The sequence below is a fragment of the Calypte anna genome, chromosome 7 (genome assembly GCF_003957555.1).
Source record: "Calypte anna isolate BGI_N300 chromosome 7, bCalAnn1_v1.p, whole genome shotgun sequence".
Taxonomy (NCBI): domain Eukaryota; kingdom Metazoa; phylum Chordata; class Aves; order Apodiformes; family Trochilidae; genus Calypte; species Calypte anna.
In genome coordinates this window covers 9,723,182-9,743,227 of record NC_044253.1, presented here as the reverse complement: position 1 = coordinate 9,743,227, position 20,046 = coordinate 9,723,182, and the positions used below count along the sequence as shown (strand labels likewise).

Here is a 20,046-nt window from a genome sequence, read left to right as displayed (position 1 = left end):
CATGTGTTAACCCAAGGACTAACAGCAATGGTGAGATCAGCCAGTGGGATGAGGCAATGCCATGTTTATGCTTTATTCTCCTGCTTCTTCTCCCAGATTATGGCAAACCAATAGCTGGATTTAGTGATCCCAAACAGCCACACAACAGTTTACTTTTCCACTCACTGGATGCAGAAATGCCCTTTGTTCAGAGACAGCTGCTGAGACAGAGAGAGAATTCAACACACTCTTGGCTGCTGCAGCTTCCAGGTTGGTTACAGAGCCCCCTGTACCACAGCAGTGCCCTCAGTGCCCATGGACATCCCAGGAGACTGGGGGTGCTGGTGATGACTTCAGAGGGAAGTAGCAGATATCTCAGCTGCATTTCTTGAGGCCCTTCCCATCCTCATGTCCCTTCCCATCCGATGTCGCATTGCCGAGTGGGAGATGAGGGGTTTGTGGCACTGTCCCAGCAGGAGGAGAGCAGGTGTCCTGGGGATGGCCACCGTATCAGTAGAAGTCACCCGAATTTTTTGAGCAGCAAGCTCAGGCAGCAGACTGAACAACTGGAAAGACATCAAACTAAGGTGAAGGGAGGATGAAAGGGAGCAGCCATTGAGTCAGGACATTCAGAACAAAAGCAACTAAGGAAACGGGCCGGTTGCCTTACACAGCAGTGCACAAAGTCAAGAGTTACAACACGTTTGCAGGCAGGAACTTGGCACAATGTCATTACCAACACCTGGTGGAGAGATTCCCTTGCCAGAACATTAGCACTGATGGAAGGCAGAAAGGTAGCCAGCAGAAGAGGAAGGGAAAGAACAACTGTGTCTGCCCAGGCAGCTCAATCCACCCAGGACAATGCAAGATGCCTTCTCACCCCACATTGCCAACTCTAACCTGAGATGCCATACCCTGCTCTGTCTCACAGAGCCAGGGCACCTGTATCCCATGTGTTGCTCCTGGGATGGAGAAAATAGCCCCAGCTCAGCTCCTGAGCAGAGGGATCTCCAAAGTACAGCACATTCATGTGCAAGCCAGTCCTGGAAGCCAAATTTATAAATAAGCTCTTCCACCACCTAAGCCTGTGTTTGCTAAACCCAACCTTACCCAAACCTCCAGCTGGGCTTGCAGAGCTCTGTGGTTTCATTCCTGGTGCTTATCTCCAACCCAGCTCCTATTAACAGCTAATTGTCCCTCCATACCCTTATCTGCCTGCCCTGTGTGGGATCTTGCAATGCAGAGATTGCATGAAAAGCCAAGGCTGGCTCCTACAGCAGCTCATGAGCCTGCACATGAGACCAGAAAAGTCCTGCCAACACCCCTAAACCAGGAACCTGCAGCCCCATGACCCTCTGGGAACATCTCCATTAGACTTGGCTCCCTGATTTTGCAGGGGATCTGGTACCACAGTGCAAAACCCATCCTACCCTGCTTAGGTAACAGGGAGAGGAAGGAAGGGAGGAAGGGAGAAACCTCACCTGCATCAAGTCAAAAATTCTCCAAGACAGTCTGCTGAGGACCACCACCAAGGCATCTGTCCTGTCACTTTTCTGTTTGCTGGCAATAGAGACCCACTCCCTGGCTTACCATCTTTTTTTAACTCCAGCGTAGGAAGCTCTATAGTGGACTGAAACATGGGAGAGAAAAGGGAAATGGTTTAAAATTTAGAAGTAACACAAAACCGAGTAACCACTAGATTGCCTTGTAATCACACAATCATTAGATTTGTTGGAAGGAAACAGAAAAAGACCCAGCTAAGCATTATGTATTTAGCATTTTGAAGCTAAAAATAACAATGACTGCATCAGCAGGGAGACAGAGTTTGGACAGAAAGCAAACAATCACCAGCAATTACTTCATAATATTTTATGTAAGGAACCTTGAACTGGAAAAGGTAACACATTAAAATCCCTATCCCAGTTTAGAGGAGAAGTAGAAACAGGTAAAGTATTATGGAGGGGGGCGGAGGGGTAAAGCCAACCATGAGGAGAAGTTAGAGGTTAGGAAAGATCAGTTATCTGTAAGGAGGCAAGATGTACTTAGAGAAGAAAGCATAGAGAAGGATTTGCAGTTTTGAAGAGAGGATTCCTCATCTTCTCTAACAGTTCAGCTTCCCAGACTAACTCCTGGTCCACAAAGAACCCCATCCACTGGTGAATATTCCTGATGTTTTACATGGTTCAAATGTTAATTGAGCACTTCAGTTCTGAGATGTCAGAGAATCTGGCTAAACTTCAGCAACAGCATAATAATGTAATAATATATAAACTCCAAAAGGATACTCTTTTAATTTCATTTAGGAGGATGCAAAACCTGAATCATACTCTCCATGTGCTCTTCCTTAGATGTAGCTGTGTGTTAGCTCCATCACAAGGAGATAATTTCTCCTGAGTCACATCCTGAGGTGCAGCTCTAGACACCTGCTTCTTAAATGAATGCCTGTGTCTGCAGATCCATAGAGCTGCTTCTCAAGCTTACAGAAATCCTGACATAACAGATCTCTGAAACCTCATACTCTGATTTTTAGCAAGTCTTGAATTTCCAGGGAAATTCCATGAGGGTGGAAGAAGGTTATTATATCACCTATTTACAAGTATTCTCTCAATTAGAGAGAGTGGATTATTATAGGCCTGATAGTAAACTCTGGGAAAATAAGAAATTAATGCAAATCAACATGCTCATAGAAAACAGATCTTGTCAAACCGATTCCCATTTTACCAGATTACAGTTTTCTTGATAAAGCAATAGTATTAATGCAGCAATAGTATTAATGCAGGTAAAGCTGCCATGGCGTAGCTTTCCTCACGCAGGCTGGAGAGGTCCTGCTCTGAGTAAGAAAGCAGAGAGCCAGCCTAGTGCACTTGAAATAAATTAGAACCTGGCCAGAGTTTTCGGTACATCCCTGGAAATGGGAACTCCTGGGTGTACTCTGGGGTCTGGCACTGGCTCACCATCTGCTGGTGCTGGTGCTGCTCAGCATCTTGACTAACAGCCTGGGTGGTAAGAGCATTACTTCAGCATCCATGGGTGATGGAGGAGTGAAGATGAAGGAGCTGCTGGAGGAAAGAGTAGCCTGTACTGCTGAGAAGTGGAGATGAGAGTCACGGGATGGAAATAAATGAGCAGCTGCTCTGAGCTGGCATGGCTCTCTGCAGCCCCGGTGCAGTCGGGCAGGGGGAAGAGCTGCTCTGAACGACAGGAGGAGCTCCAAACATGGCTTGAAATGGGCAGTGACAGCCTCAGGGGCTAACGTGATCCATAAAGAAGAGTAGGGAATGTGGAACAGGAGTGGAAACACCGCTGTGACTATCGCAATGCCTGCTCCAGTTTGGCAAACGCGGGATGAGAGGGACATATGGCACAGGAGGGATCATGCTGCTGCACAAGCAAGGAGCCTGTGGCTCTGCCCCACTGTCCCCAAGCATTCAGTGTCTGCAGAGCCACCAGAGGGAAGCAGGCAGAGCCTACCAACCCTTCACTTGGAAGATTAAGCAGGCAAAGAAAATAAAGTCCATGCTTTTAGCCCCCATCCAACAGATTTAGCCTCTCTGTCACAGGAAAGGTTCAAAGGTGGGATCAGTGAGCTCATGCTCCAGAGGAAGTTAATGCAAAGCAGCACTGGGCAAGGGCGACTTTGCCATCTCTTCTACAGGAGCAGAGCTTACACAATGGGTCACAGGTCAGTCCTGGAGCCAGCACTGCTCCCAAGGGCTTAGTAAAAAGTAAAAAAGAAAAAACAAAAAGCCACACTGCTATCTCAAGAACCTGTGTTTTCAAGTCCAACCCCCAGCAGGGTTTGCCTGGTGTGAAAGGCACCTGAGGAACCTGCACATAAGCAGAAAATGGCAGCATCACACACACTAATATTAACAGCAACCAACAGCAAAACATCAAATCCTCACTAAACCCTGCGTGGGTATCTGTACAACCATCCCTTCATATCGAGGCTTTCGTTGCCCTCTGGCTATTGCCATGGCCCTCACACCCCTGAGCAGCAGGAGGGGAGGAGGAGGTGGCATTTGCCTCCCTCCTGCCGCAGTTTTTTTCCAGCTCCTGCGAGTCCGAGCTGGAGACCCACAAGAGGGCGGTCGGGGTTGCATTTTCCCTTCCACTACATCATTTTCCACCTTAACATCCTAGGGAGGTTCACCCTAAAGTCACTCTTCATTTTCTGTAGCAACTCACAGCTACATTCTGAAAAGAACATAATAGGTTTTACCATACGCCGTGATATATACAGATCACAGAGTGTTCACTGCAGATGAAGAAGCTATTTATTAATTTTAGCCCCTGGGATATTTGTGGTATGTGGGACAGTCTGGTTCAGACATGCAGCAGCCAGCAGCCCCTCCGATCATGTGGCTGATCATACTGGTGTTGGTGGAACCAGAGTGTACCCAAAATTTATGCTGTGTTTTTGAAGAGTGAAGCTGCTGCTGCTATTTCATTTAGAAAATTCAAAGCAATCATACTAAAAATAGATAAAAATATTAAACAAAATAAAGTCTCTCTTTCTGAGCTCAAAAGAAATGTTACACCATTGTCAGTGTTGAGCTCAGACACTACCATGAGTTTTATTCAGGCCTAGATATAATCATGCGACTATCATCAATATTATAGTTACATCTTTGACACTTCTTGGAATGTCCCTATCTCCTGTTTCTATTCCATCACTTTTTTATCCCCTCAAAATAAGGGCAATGCAGTGCTGCTTTTTCCTTCTGCACAGCACAGCCCACAGGTACAGCTTTCCATCTGTTCTCCTCTCCAGTTCCTCCACCCATCCCATCTCTGCTCTCCCTCCAGCCTGCTCATCTCTCCTCCTGACCTCCTCTCCATCTTGTGCACCTCTCCTCAAAATCCCATCTCCCCTCCTGTGCACACAGCTTAACCCTCTTCCCTCTTCAAGCACGGTGCCATCTCCCCTTAGCACTAAATTCTCTGCACTTTCACTCTCTGGAGTTGCTTTCCTCCAAATCCACCCAGACCCTTTCCAATTTGGCTTTCTTTGAGGTTTGGATATCTTCTACAACCAGCCAAAGGAAAAAGATATTTGTTTTCTTAACAAACAAACAAACAGTGCTGTGGAGACCAGTCAAATGGAAGCCATTCAAAAGCAACTAAAAGGCAGGAAAAAAAAAAAAAAAAAAAAAAAGCCTCCTCTCTGGAGCTCATGCTACGGAAGACACAATTGCAAAATCCTTTTGATGGCACTGTCATTCCAAGAAGCATCAGAAAACATCAGCCAAAAAGCCACAGCCCTTTGCTTACACAGAGTTCTCAGAGCTCTCCAGCCTGCCCAAGGCCGGAGATCCTCACTGCTGCTGCACCCCAGGGATACACAGAGGTAAAAACCAAAAACCTCCCTTTTTCAGCTGAGGGGACACCGAAGCCTCTGCCATTTCAAGAGGCATTTATTTCTCTGGCTACCACCACCCGCAGCGAGCATCCTGCCCTTCCCTGTAGCCGCCCACTAGAGGGAAGCAGCTCAACCAAGTTCCTCTTGCTGGGTTGCCGAGGTCCCTACAAGAGCTGCATCTTGCATCCTGCACAAGGATGAGGAATCCTCGTTCTGCCGGGACAGCAGGAGGGAACCCCCCAGGCAGGAACACGGGGCTGAGAGCAGAAGTTAACTCTGCAGCAGCAGCAAATGAGTGTTTGCTTTTGTCAGAGGTGAGCACAGGGGCTGTACTGATGTGGTACCAGAGCCTGTGCTGCTATCTTCAGAGCTCTCATCCCAAATGATTCCTTCGCGTGACTTCTACAGCATCCCCCTGTGAGGATTTTCACTGCACCACTCCACAGAACTCCAGGAGCAAACACAAGATAGAGAGAGGCACCAGGGACGTGCAGAATGGGTTGGAATTAAAGCCCTGCTTTGCCATGGTGTGACAAGGGTGGGGAATTAAAACAAATTCCTTGCCTGTAATCCTTTACGGGGTATTGGAAAGCGTTCCTTGTTTCTTCAACTGAAACACACAAAAAGATTCGGTGGTAGGGAGAATCATACTGCCAAATAAGGTCTCTCCTAGGATGCAGTGCTTGAAGCTCAGCTCTGGAACCTCAGCCTTGCTCTGCTGGCTCTGCCCCGGGTTGGGCCACAGCCACCTCTTTGCTCTGGCTCACCTGCATGAGGCCACCTCCTCTGGGTGGACTCGAGATCCAAGATTTGCTCTGTGCTTGCCAAGGCAGTCCCTGCACACAGCTGCTAGGTTAACCCTGCTGTGGCTGAAATAACACATTATAAACAATTTTTTAAAAAGGAGTGAGTTCAGACAAATCCTCTCCATTTCAGACAGAAATGCTTCAGGAGCGGAAAACAGCAGCAAGGAAAATGCACTGACAAGTCAAGGTCCTGCTGGTAATGGGAAAGGGTCAAGGACAGCAGGAGCAGTGGTAATCCACCCAGCAAAGCTGCCTGGGACAGAAGTGACAGCTCCACCAGCAAATTACATGATCCATGTAGGTAAATTATTTTAAAGTGTTTTCTTCTGCCTAAGTTAAAATGGTTAACCCACCTGCCATTATTCTCAAGGCCTTCCACCAATTTTTGATGTTTACCAAATAACTGAAGGAAGCTCGTTGAGGCAAAGCAGATTGAGTTACAGAAGGTAAATCTGCACTGTAATGGGAAAAATGCACATTTCACAAGTGTGCATTTGTCACATGGACTCCATTAACCACATGGGAACAGCCATTAGCTAGATTTCCCCTGAACAAGTAAAAAAAGTTAGAAGAGAGAAAACTTTACTACAAAGATTCACAAGTACATAGAGTACATGCAGTGCTTTTCAAGAAACAGCAGAAATAAAAGAAACAAAACTTGCAAGTTATCCTTAACTCACACAATTTCTGTCAAAAAATGCAAACCCTTTTAAATACTTTCTCTCCTACATAGATACAGACATGCATGAAATTCAGATAGTTTGTTTTTCTTGGGCAAAACCAAAGCAGTGATCAAAGGTGGCTTGTAAGAAGCATCTAATTAGTTTCAGCCTTGGCACTATGTTTTTCACCTAAAAGGCAAATCAGCTAGCTGTGCACCATTTACTTCTTCAGTTTTGAACCCGAGTCTGGAGACCATTTGGGAGCCAAGATGGATTTCAACAAACTGAACAGCAGTTGTCAGAACAGGGAGACAGCATTTCTACAGAGAGCAACATAACACAAATATCAAAGAGCAATTTTATTTAGCTTATTTGGCACAAAACTTACAAGAACCATTTTGTTCCCTTCTTAAATTCAGTACAACTATCAAGGAAAAAAAAAAGGCATACTAATACATTTAATAAGCTATACAGCAAGTGAAATGTGGAAAGAGGCACCAGAAGGATCTCCCAAAAATCAAAGTGCATGAAAAATACCTACTCTGAGCGCCTCACGGTATTGTATTAAGGCACCACTCCTTTGGAAGGTTTACTGAATATATCAAGTGTGCAACTTCTTGGTTTGGAATGTAAGAGTCCTTCAGCCTGTATTGGAACTGCAACCTCTGAACAGAGTGACACTTCTCCTTGTAAATGTTAAATGGAGAGACCTCTTTCTGCCCAGCACCATCTCTCAGCCCTCACTGCCACATGATTTGAAAAGCCAACATTGGTTATCAGAGTTCTAAGCTGCAGTGTACACCAGGCCTATGAATTTACAGTGGTTTTATGGAAAAGAAATGCTGCAGAGACAAAAGTAACACAGGACATATTCATAATTATGTTATTGATAATTTATCAAAAGAACATTTAAGGACTTCCTGAAGTATCTCTTATAAAAAAAAAAAATCTGAGTTGTATTATCATCGAGAATAATTAAATGCTCTTTTCAACAGAATACTACAAAGCTTCCTTAAGGACCAGCAATCAAGTCTGACAAATTCCACAAGATTTCAGGAACTTTAAGTATGTAGAAAGAGCCCAATATTAGACAGTGATAAGTGTTTTTCATAATTGGAAACATTTAATGCAAGTACCTGTAACTGTAAATCATGTTATACTGGTGTGTATATACAAACATACACACACACTGAAACAGACATATACACACATTAAAACATCATTACAAGATCCAAACAGACACCTTGGTTCATTATGGGTTCTGCACATCACTGCTCGTAAGTACTACAGAAGTTGCACCACATTTTTTAATTCAGCATCTTCATTAAGAACTATTATTTTAAGAATCAAACCACTCCAGTTACAAGAAGAGGTACATAGGCCAGGTACACAGCTAGTGTAAACAGGTTCCAAACAACCAAACAGAAGTTGCAACCACTTCTTACCAGCTTTGACTTTGGTTTTGCAGCTCAGCTGGACTACCAGTCTCCTTTACTTGCAGGAAGAAGTCTGATAAGAAATCAATGCCCATATCAAAACTTAAGTGGGAACCAGTAAATGCAGAATATTGTATCAAACCACTGTACAACACCTCTACTGTAGAGAGTTTCAAACATCTCAGGAGCTTGAGACTGCTTATCCTCAGCTCTGGAAAAATACATATCTCTATGGACATGCAAAGGCATCTAAATATGAACCCTAGGCATGACAGTATTTCATGTTTTGTCCTCTTATGGTGTAGACCTCAAGTACACAACTGTGTGTCCTATTATAAAACCAAAGCACCCTTGAGCATTACAAATTCTAAACAGCAAGGGCTGAAAAAAAGGTAATCTGGAAGTGATCTACACGTTACAGAGCATGGTGTTTCACAAGTCTCAGAACAGTTCAGTTTATACTTTCTGGGATAACTTTCCCTATACCTTTGCCCCAGTAGAGAGCTGTGGTTTTCAGTAACTCTTTTACCCCTGAATTATCTGCTACCACATACAAAACATGCCACAGAAGTGGCAGTCAGGGCTAAACATTTAATAATGTCCTTTTTGTCCTTTATTAACAATTACAATCAGTAGAAAGAAAACCTATTTACTCAACTCATTTATTTCATGATTTATATGCAAGTCATGTATCAACTTAACATTGGTGTTGTACATTTGTGCTTCCATTCTCTGGCACTTGGAGGAGGAATTTATTTCCAGATAATCACATCTTGCTGAAGCATTCCTTTGCATTCGTCCAAACTTGAATTCCCTTTAAAAGAAGGTAAAGATCAACAGGTGGAAAGATACTTTGTTTGCAAACCTCATCAACAGACTGTCTTTCACAGAAGACTCTGCAAAAAGTCCCTCAGAACTTCACACAAAGATAAGGCAGAGACCACACTGCCTATTTTACACATATCCACCCACATTAACATGTCACTGAGCTACAGCAGGATAAAATATATTTAATGCTAGTGACTTCCAGCCTTTTGTGATTGCAAGGTTAACAAAAGTTTGCATCTGATCCCCAGCTGATATGGTAAATACACTATCCTGGTCCTTCAGAAGCCAAACATACCTTTTTGCACATGCTAATCTGCATAACAGCATAGCTTATAAGTGCCTCCTTCAAGTCATGATTCTTTTGCTCTTTAAACCGTTCAATGTCAGCCCAGGCACTTTTCACAAAGTCTCTGGAAGTAAAAAGCAATATTTCTGTTAGTAACCATACCTATCACATGTTCCATCCTTAACTCATCTTCCTTCCTCTGGACTCTCAGCAGAGAACTATGTATGACAAAGTACTCCATCTTTCAGTCAGGAAACCAAGTCTTGGAATTATCTTGCATCCCATAGCATCCTCATTTTTTAATTGGCACTATTGCCTAATACTTCATCTTTTCAAGGATTTTAAATTAGAAAATCAGTTTCACAGCATGTGTTAGGTTTGGTTGGTTGGGTTTTTTTTCCCTGGTAAGCATTAGTGCTATAGAACCAGCATAATTCAGAATATAGTTCTTTAGCCAGATTTTGTTTGGGTAGCTAAGTATCTTCATGCTAACATTCAGCACACAACACTGCACATTTCTTTGACGTTTCTCAAGTCTGAATCTTGGTCTTTCCAACACGAAAATTAATTTGTCATCAGGATTCAAGACATTTGAGTACAACAAACATTTACAGTGCAAATTTTACTTCAACAATTCACTTCAGGTATTAATTTTGCTGGTTTGGTAATGTGTCTTCAGGTCTTCTTAACTAAAATGAAGGCATATTTCTGTAATTCATAGCTTTCATTTCTGCTTGACTATACATACAAGGCAAGCATTTGCTTGAAAATTGCTTCCAGAGCTACAAAAGCAGATCTCTAGTATTTCTGTCAAAATGATTAAGAAACTGCATTTACTGAGTGTCTTGTTGTTTTGAACTATTCATGAACTAGTCTTATCTTTCCAGCTCTAATCCCAACATATTAGGAGATACCACGTTTGCCCCTTGTGTTATACCATGAATGTGTTCTGACACAATCACATTGCTTCAGGAATGTCAGTGCCCATTTTTCATGTTTGCATTCCTGAAGAAAATTTCATTAGAGCACCAAGAAGCAGTTATTCAAACACAACTCACCAGAGCTTGTAATCTCTTCCAAACAAGAGTCACTTGTCCCCCAAATGAGAAGCTGCAGAACATTAGCTTGGGATCCATACACATAAACCAAACTAAATACTATATCTGAAGCAAATCAGATTTTGAGTCTTAGGCTATTCAGATGCAGACTTAGAAGCCCACCTGCTAAACATATTATTACTAGCTGAACATAGCAGCATGCAAGTCACCCATTAGAGTGGGCTCAGTAACTGGGAAAGTCATCAAGTTTTACATAAGCCATACACTCAGACCAGAAGCTAACTGCATATACTGTACTTTATTTCACAACTTGCAGCTGACAGGAGCTTTTATAGACAGCTCATAAACACCAAGAATATATTAAAAACACTTATAAAATGCAAACACCTTCAAGAGCATCCAGCCAAGGACCTTTGCTAAAACAAGCCCTGCGTTTTCTTTGAAAAAGCCAAGTGCAGTTACCTGCCCTCCAGATTTTTAGACTTAAGTTGTTGTTCTCCCTCCTGTATCTGCTCTTCTAGAATCCTTATTTTGGCTTCCCTCTGCTCAGGGGTTTCCTGTCCAAAGAGCTTGCTGGTCATCCCTTTCAAGGAGAATGTCCTCACAGTCTACAAAAAAACAAAGACACTCTAGGTTTGGGATTCTTGAGCACAGCCACAATTCATTATGTGATTTTTAACAATATTTGGGCTTATTCTCATTATTCAGATGATTTTTGGCTTTAACTGACATTTCACAAATCTTTCAGGGTATGGTGGCTCACATCAGACAAAGCAAAGTGGGGAGTAAGTAATTCTGTGTTCAAACTCCTAAGGCTGGTCTGTGGATTGGACCCTGAGTCATTCCACTGACATGGGGAATCTTTCAGAGAAATTTTCTTACTGAAGTAGGAAGATCTTAAATCTTGTGTTCTGTATGAGAGAAGCCATAATATAGTTGTATATATAGCATCAATATATCCAACAGAAATATTAAGAATTCTGGACACCTTTTTGAAATTACCAATTGAAAATAATGGTTTATGTAAAAGGGACTAATCAAATTTTAGTAATATCCATCTTTCATAGGGCTGGGGAAGCCTTCCAGAATTTTGATCTTTAAGATAGAGTTGTTTGTGTTAATCTGCTCAGATCATATTTGCATCCCTTTACCTGCTCTGTTTCCAATAGAAGAAGTTTGGTACATAACAGCTTATGTCACCAAGAACCAAGTCACTCTAAACCTCAGATGCCTACAGCTCATATGATACTGCTTCCCATAAGCAGCATCCAGCATCTTAGTGCCATTTAAATGTCACTCTAAGTAACTTGGCTCAAATAAAGAATTTTTTTAAAGAAGCATCTTGGAGAAGACTGGAAAGACTCACTCCTGTTGCCAGCTCCTCACACTGCTGCTTCTTAGACGTCAGATCCTGTGCAGCCATTTCCAATTCATATTGCATCAGCTCATGTTTCCTGCAAACTGCCCTGAAAAGCAAGCAATGAAAGATCTGTCATGTAATACTTTGCTTTCCTACTTTTCCCTCCATTTGAACTTCACAGGTATCATAATTGCTTTTTTAGGGGACGGAGGCAGGCAGGACATTCAGTTATTTATCAAGCTCAAATTCAACAGCCTTATCACAGAATGCATAACTCTGCAAATGCTGTAGTTAACCAAGCTTGGATTGAAGTATAAAGTTTTTAGTGCAGCAGCATACTGCTCTTCTGCTCCTCTTCTTAGACTCATTCCAAGATGCTCTCAGCAAGATGAGCCCTACCACCTACTTAACAACACCACTGTCAAACAGCTTTTCTTAGATTATATTACAGAAAAATCACAAGTAGGACAAAAGGTACCTGGAAATGGTACCTGTCATAGTACCAATGTATCAACCAACCATCAGATTCCTCATTCATTTCTTTCTTAAAACAAACAAGAAACTATGCTCCCAGATTCATATATTTCATCTGGAAAAGAGGAGTTTCCTCTGACCACCTGCAGCAAGTCCCAGTCCTGTGTGGGCTGATGATGCTACATCTGTGCTCCAAGGCCGGATGCCTGCTCATCTCCCAGGAGAGGATCCTTGTGCTCTGGGTTCCCACACAGCACCTGTCACACTTGCCAGCCTGATTCTCTACAGCACTGTCAGGCCTCTCCGAGAGGTCTGGAGCCAGCTTGTGGGGAGCAAAATAGCTTTAGGTGCAATCTTACAGCATAAAGCAATTTGCTTTTGTATCTACACTTGTAAGGGAGGACTGCCCCATAAAAGCTAATGGAAAAAAAGTAAAATACAATCAGTATTTAGCTGCACAATACTGCAGAGCAGATGAAAGTTACATAAGGGCACTTTGAAACTTGCTGGAATCTGTAATGGCTGTAGCAGCTCTGTTTTGCCTATCTCATCTGAAAGCTGAAGCTGGAGCACTCTTATGCCAGGAGCCAAGGAAACAGCATAAGCAGAGGAACAAACAGTATTACCTTCCACAGTACACAGAGCTTAATGCTTTCATCATTTCATTTCATCATTTTCATTGATCAGCTCAGTTCTAATTTTTATTGCCACCCACATCAAATATGAGTAAGCAAAAGAAAAAGTGAGAACAGAGATTCCACAACACTGAACTTCGCATTTCTCAGAGAATGGAAGAGGATAGCAAATAAACTTCAAGTACAACCAAATATATATATATATATATATATATGACAGTGCCTATCAGCATATTGATAAATGTTCTTTGGAACCACTCTGACAGTGTTAAAAGGAAAGGACTACAGCTTCCCTTTGAGCTATGCACTTCTGTACATACCGTAGTGCTTCTGCATAGAAGAGATATTCTTTCAGCTGATCTGCATAATGTTCCTCTTCTTCCAGTATGTCATCAATAGAAGCTGCATATCTGGTGAAAAACAGCCATGGTTAAACATCAAGTTCCTTAATTTAACCTTTCAGGACTACACATACAGTAATAAGGGAAGACACCTGTTTGACAGAAACACCCATCACAAATAAAACACAGAAAGGCATCTCCAAAAAAATTATTTTCTTTTGTTTTTAATTAAACTCTGAGTCAGCTAATATAAACACTCCTTCAGGCCTGTTTGTTTGGTTGTCACTGCTATGAATCTTCAGACAAGTTCTATGGTAAGTTTCCTGCTGAAGAGGAGGCAGCTTTTTTTACAGCAAAGAAAAACAAATTTGTACCTTTTCTTCAGTGGACTGTCAACAGGCAGCACCAAGGCAAAAAAAGATATGGTACAGAAGAAATCCTGCAAGGCTTACAGCAGTAAAACATAGAAACACAAACATCCTACCTTCAGAAAAGCAAAGAGGCTGCTTTCATTGTTTGTTATTCAGCCTGATATGGAAGAACTCACAGTGGTGCGCTGAACACCACGACATTAAGTCCTTCAGCTCCTTGAAAGTCTGTTGCTATGTCTGCTGAATAAGCCAGGCATATAAATTTAGAGCAACAAGAAGTTTAAACCTTCCTTTTAGAGAGACTTTTGAAGTACAAGGACTCAGACCCACTCTGCAACTCTTGCATTCAGTAAGGGTTCTGTCATTTAGGCTGATGTCTCCTAAAAATGGCAAAAAGCACTTTTTTCTAGTTTATATTGATTACAGGACAGTATTTAATAGGTTCTCACTAACCAAGATGACTACACTTGGACACGTTTGCAGGAACAAACCTATAGCTGAGGTAACTGCACATCTCAGCTGGCACAGTGACAGAAACTGCTATGCCACTTTAGCCAGCAATACTGGGGGTCTGCCACTGGAGATCACAGAATGAATGAGATCCCATCACAAAATCCCTTCATCTATTCTGCCAGCTCAGTCTGGATTCTCAAGTATGTGGCAATGCCTTGCACAGCTGCAGGCTGAAGTGAGAGTACGTCCATGCTTATCTAGTGACCAGTACAATGTGACCCAAATGCTAATTATAGCACTTCTTGGCTTTAAAGCTTTTGCAAAAGTCATTGAGTTTTTCCCTTTCTTCCTGCACCTCTCCAGTAACTGGCTCTGTGGAAGAATTGGCAAGGGTCTCAAACTGAAAGGGAACTTGTAATCTCACCTGGGAGAGAGCAATAAATCCCCCCATGGAAGCTTTAAAATAATCAACAACAGCATTTATACTTCTGGGAATCTAAGGGAAGTAATTCTAGGAAGACACTTCTGAAAGTTACCATCACCCCAGGCCTGCTCAGAAGGGCAAGCAAAGGATCTTCAGAGAGAGAAAAGCTCCTTGCAGAGTAACTGGAAGGGAAACTAAGGAAGAGTTAAAGACATGTCCATCTGTTCAAGTATGAAATTTATAAATACACAAGCAAGATGAGTCAATTTGATGCTTTGTGAAATCAAAGACATTGCACATCCAAGAAAGGCCCTATCAAGGCTATTTGGGATAAAAAAGCATAACATACAAAGTAACCAGCAACAGCAGATCTGTTTAAGTAAAAGGGACAAAAGAAAAGGCAGAGTAAGAATTCACATCATGAATCAAAGTAAGGAAGAAGTCTAAGGTGTTGAAAAACACACTTTCTGAAAAAAGTCCTGCAGACACACAGACTGTAGGTGGCTGAAACCCCTCTCTACTTTTAAGTTCTGAAGACAAGCCATATTTCTAACTGCCTAGACTGAAGTTTAAATGCTGGTTCATCCTAAGCAGACAGGCCAACCAGGGAAAATCTGAAGAAGAAACACTTCAGTAACTTCTAAAGGTACCTGGTATGTTATCACTCTTCATGGGAATCATCAACTAAGCCCCTGTTTTAGTTTAGACTGCTTCCACCTGCAATGACAATCTAGTTGATATAGAGATAAAAGGTCACTCATTAATAGCACAAAAGACAGAAGCATTTTTTCTGGCATTTTCTTCTTTCATCTTTTAAATGACAGAATTACAGCCATTCAGAGTTTTCCTGGCATATTCTGCTCCTTTCTATCACTTCAGCAAGCCTCATCCTGTTATACAGCACACACCCAGAGCTGCTTTGGGATGTCTTCTCCAAATATTAAGAAGTTTTAGATCATTCTAAACAATAACAAAGCAAAAGTTTAAATAAACATCTAGAAAAGACTACAGCATATGGGGCAGATACAGAATAATTAAATTAGCCTTGAAGTTTAACATCATTATTACACAAGCTTCTTGAAGTATTTCCTGATGCAATAAACTCCTGTCTGATGTTATGGGAATGGTAACTGGACTGGTAACTCAAATTTTCAAGAGATCATTGATGTGATCCTTACTGGTAAGAGACTACATGGGTCACTGAATGAGTTCCTGAATCTCACAGTTGCTGCTTCTTACTTGATTGTCACCAAGAGATTACTTGTTGTGTGAGAGTGCCAGAGCAGATGAGATGACAAACAATGAAAAATACCTCAGACTTCACACAGTGATTAAAGTTACCCACAAACTCACTGCCATTACCCTGGATCTTTAACCCTTACTGTATTAAAGGCAGAAACATTAAATATCTCAGATGTGTGGAGAGGTTTGGCCTCCTGACCGAGATGTGAGACCCAGTTTTTTTAGTTCATTATGCATTTCCAGGTGTTGGACCTCTAATGTGGTGTATCTGAACCACTGAAAACCTACCTGTGCCTCCTTAATCTAGTTATATTATACCATTTTTCCATAATGTCTTTGATTTCTGCATACTGTAGTAGGAGTGTAACATTGTATTCCACTTCAATTATTTTCTACTGAAAGCAGAATGCATTCTGTATTTTTCACCACTCACCTGCCTACAAAATAGCATAGCTATTTTTTTATGCAAACGACTGTATTAACCAAAACACAGAAGTGTGAATTCAGAAGGGTTCAAACTGTTAAAGATCTGAGAAAAACAGAATTATCCTGAAGAAGCTGAGGGCCTTCTTTTTTTGGGCACAACTCTTCAAACCCTTCCACTTGACACAGCATAACACCAATTACAACCAGTCAGAAATGCATATGAAAATCTACACTTTAAACTAATACTGACATAATACATAACACAACACATAATACACTTTATCAGTAAAAATACTGTATGAACAAACATCAAACAGCTTCCACCTCTTGCTGGAGTTACTAATGATCTGTACTGTGCAATTATAGAAGGGAAATCCAAGCAACAAGAAATTATACTGCTTCAGTTACTGTATATGACTACCTAAAAAGCAGAATGCCTGAGCCCAACACACCACTTCTGTGAACTCTTATTTTGAAGACTGTGTTTTGCGTATCTGCCAAGTGACTTGAAAGATGCAAAGAGGGAGGATTCTCTACTTTATTACATGCAGTCTGTATTTGTTTCAAGAATTCATTAGAGTTTTGGTGCTGATTAATTAAATTTCTTAACTTTCTGTAATTAAGTCCAAACCTGCGTACCATCTACTGCGTGGTACAAAATGCTGAATATCAAAACCAAATGGAACACATCAGGTCTGAAGTACATTAAAGTTGTACTCCACCAGTTTCTGGCATAGTAGCCTAAAAGAAAATCTGGAAGAATTCCAAGCACTTCTACAATTTCAAAATAATAATAAAAAAGAAACCCCTCTGGTTCTCCTGAGACTTTTTTGAGCTACTTAATACAGTACACGGATGCTAAAATTGTGCCTGCATCCAAGTCACAGAAACACTGTATACCTAAAAACAATGCACCCCCAACCTTCTCAGTGCACTACTTGTATCTGCTTTGGGGTTGAGGGAAAAGAAAGGAAAGAGGGAGAGTTCTACATCTGGCTTACATCAAACTATCAGATATTCAGTCAGTACTTACACATCCATGTGGTGGCCAGCACTCTGCAACCCATCCCCCATCTCCTTTTCTATTGCACTCCACTCACTGTAGGAAAAACAAACGAGAAACAACATCACACGTGAAGGGTAAGGGAAGTTAATAAGCTGCATCCTGTATATAGTTTCTTTCCAGGTGATACTTGAATAGAAAATGCCTCAAAGTTCAGCTGGGCCAAACTGTTTTCTTCCTCTAAGCAGAAACAATGAGAATGTGGCAAGGCTGTCTACCTATGGCACTTGGTTAAACAATTGTCCCTGCCACCTAAACTCATCCTCACAATTATATTTAGTTTGGTTTTGAGCAGAAAGAGTATTGTTTAAAGCAGGTAAAAGTCTGTTTAAAAAAGAAATTATACTAGCATTCAAAATAAAGGGGGGGGGGAATTTAAATTTTTAAAACAGAATTTGATCTGACGTGCTCATCAACAAGAAACTAAGCTTTCCAGATTTGCAACAGAGCAGTCCAAAAACCAATGGGATTTTACATTTGCAACATTTTACTTCTCCTGAAAGGGTTTGCTGTATGTTGTTTTCTTTTTCATAGCAGAGTGCTGTTTAGTTCTGTTCATTTAAAAAAATATCAATTTGCAGCATCTAGTTACTGCAACACCCTAATCACATTAGGGAGAGATCCCTTAGATAAAGAAGGAAACAAAGCTACCATAAAGATAGCAAGGCACTTATTCTGGACACCCAACTATGTACACTGCAATTTTAATTGTCTTCTCAGATTTGTGAAACCTTATGAAACCTCTTAGTTGCAAGAATTAAATTCAGAACTCTTTTACAAGAGAAGAGAAGGCTCCCTTATATTTCACATAATTTATGTCTAATGCATCTATTCTGCCCTTCCTTTTTTCATAAGCATTCCTCTGTGCTGATGCTGACATTTGTTTGTCTTTGTGTTATTACAGAACTACACCTAATTTCACTTTAAAACCCCCAATGAGAAAGACATCTGCAATCCATTAACCCAGAGAATTAAATTTAGCACTTGAACGGTGTGTAGAAGCAGGAGGTTTCCCTTAACCAGAAGTTTAGATTCTTGAATTCTCCAGTGAGATGGAAAACTTGAGCATGCAATTCACTCACATAAATCAAAAAATGACTGGCAAATTCACTTTAAAAAGGTACTAAAACTGGACAGATATAGTTGTTGATTTTTAACCCTTAAAAGGATCTAGGAGCTTTTCAGAGACAGCTGCATGAAAATAGGTATTAAGTGACTTTCTGAAGAAAAACAATGCATGCAACAACAAAAGCCCCAGAGATTTGGTACACAAACCAAAAAGTCTTCCACTAGAGACTAAGCTCAGGAGATCCAGAGATTGCTATATCAAATACAGAAATCTTGTTAGTACTGCAATACAAAGCTTTTTCAAGACAGACATTTGAATGTTTCTGATACATTTTTCCAACGTGTAACAAAAAAACCCAAGAAATTCTCTCTCTCTCTCTCTCTCTTTCTCTCCATGTCTTGCATATATTTTAAAAACTGGATTAACTCTTACCTGAATACTCTTCCATAGTTGCCATGGACCTTATAGACACCATATAGCCGATCTGCTACCCTCTAAAACATATTAAAATCAGGTTTTGGTTATCAACATGAAATGCAATTGATTTGTGAAAACCCAAATACAAACTTGAAGCTAAAGTCTCAAAGGTTATACATAGGTAAACAAGATAATGCCTAAATATAATCTAAGTCACTACTGAAGGAAAAATCAAGAGCATTAAGTCTTTGAATACTAAAGTGACAATCAAGGCTATATTGAAAAGTAACAAGTAATTTTTGGAAGTACTCATGTTTAGGATATGCCTATGAAGACCACAAATAATCAAGTTACCTTCAGCTTTTGATAACTAGATGTAAGGCACAGCCTTCTTTACCTGAATAATGCCAGATTTATAGGCACTCATTCTTATTTTAAGGATGCAAGATGAAATCCATCCTGTCATTAGGACCACAGGAAATTCCAACATGTGACTTGATTTTTCCATCCAGCTTAGTGAAACGAAAGAAAGGAAAAGAGCTACTCATTGCAGAAATTCTTGCTAAATCTAGGTATGTCATTTCAGCTGTTTGGAGAGTCAGTACCTGCTACAGCCAGTACAACAATGCTGGCAAGAACCTCAGAAGAAAAGAATATACATATACCCTGAAGTGTGACTTGCAATCCAGGTAAAGCTCTTGTAATTGTCATGTACCAATGAATGAGACTGAAGTTCAGTAGCAGTTACCATTACTGGTCTGTCAAAGCAGTAAAAAAGAAACATGCAAAATGCCCAACAGACCTCATGCACAGCCAGCCCTGAGAAAAAGGCACTGTCAGTAGACCAATGATTAATCCTCTCAAGAACCTCAACTCAACAGGGCAATCAATTACAGGCCTCTCTGCTGCACAGTTTCCATCAAAAATTCAATCCTTGTTAAACATACTAAGAAGCAGTATCATGCTCCTCACTACTGGAATTGCAATTACCTATTTTGTTTTGTGAATAAAAAAAAAAATAATAAAACTGTCCACTCTCAACCCATAGAATATCTTGAAATATGACATAATTGTTCTCATCATTAGAAAGAACATTATTCATTACAGGTTGAAGAACAAGCCAAAAAAAGAAATAACGTGCTGGGAAGCATACATGATTCATACTACAAGCTCTGGAAAAGAAAGCATTGTATGTCTGACCAGAAATCTGTGTTTTGGGGCCCTTCCCAGTCTGGACAACCAGCAAAAAAAAACTTTTCTGCTGAGCAGAGAGCAGCAGCAATCTCCATCCTCCTCCCTCTGATATGAGACAATCAGGGAAGACAGAAAAGCCACATGCATGTGTTTGCTTCTC

At 41.1% G+C, this 20,046-nt stretch overlaps 1 protein-coding gene across 1 annotated transcript in view; it reads right to left on the bottom strand.

Annotated features, from left to right (window-relative positions):
* Positions 1 to 7,155: 7,155 nt before the first annotated feature.
* The window catches only part of SNX4 (sorting nexin 4), a 34,600-nt gene continuing 21,709 nt past the window's right edge, over positions 7,156 to 20,046 (bottom strand). The window contains exons 8-14 of the mRNA XM_030454605.1: positions 18,708 to 18,769; positions 17,177 to 17,242; positions 13,207 to 13,296; positions 11,784 to 11,883; positions 10,880 to 11,025; positions 9,369 to 9,483; positions 7,156 to 9,059 (exon numbers count right to left, since the gene is read on the bottom strand). Coding sequence (XP_030310465.1) covers positions 9,012 to 9,059; positions 9,369 to 9,483; positions 10,880 to 11,025; positions 11,784 to 11,883; positions 13,207 to 13,296; positions 17,177 to 17,242; positions 18,708 to 18,769 — 627 coding nt within the window. The 3' untranslated portion in view covers positions 7,156 to 9,011. The remainder of the gene's footprint in view (positions 9,060 to 9,368; positions 9,484 to 10,879; positions 11,026 to 11,783; positions 11,884 to 13,206; positions 13,297 to 17,176; positions 17,243 to 18,707; positions 18,770 to 20,046) is intronic.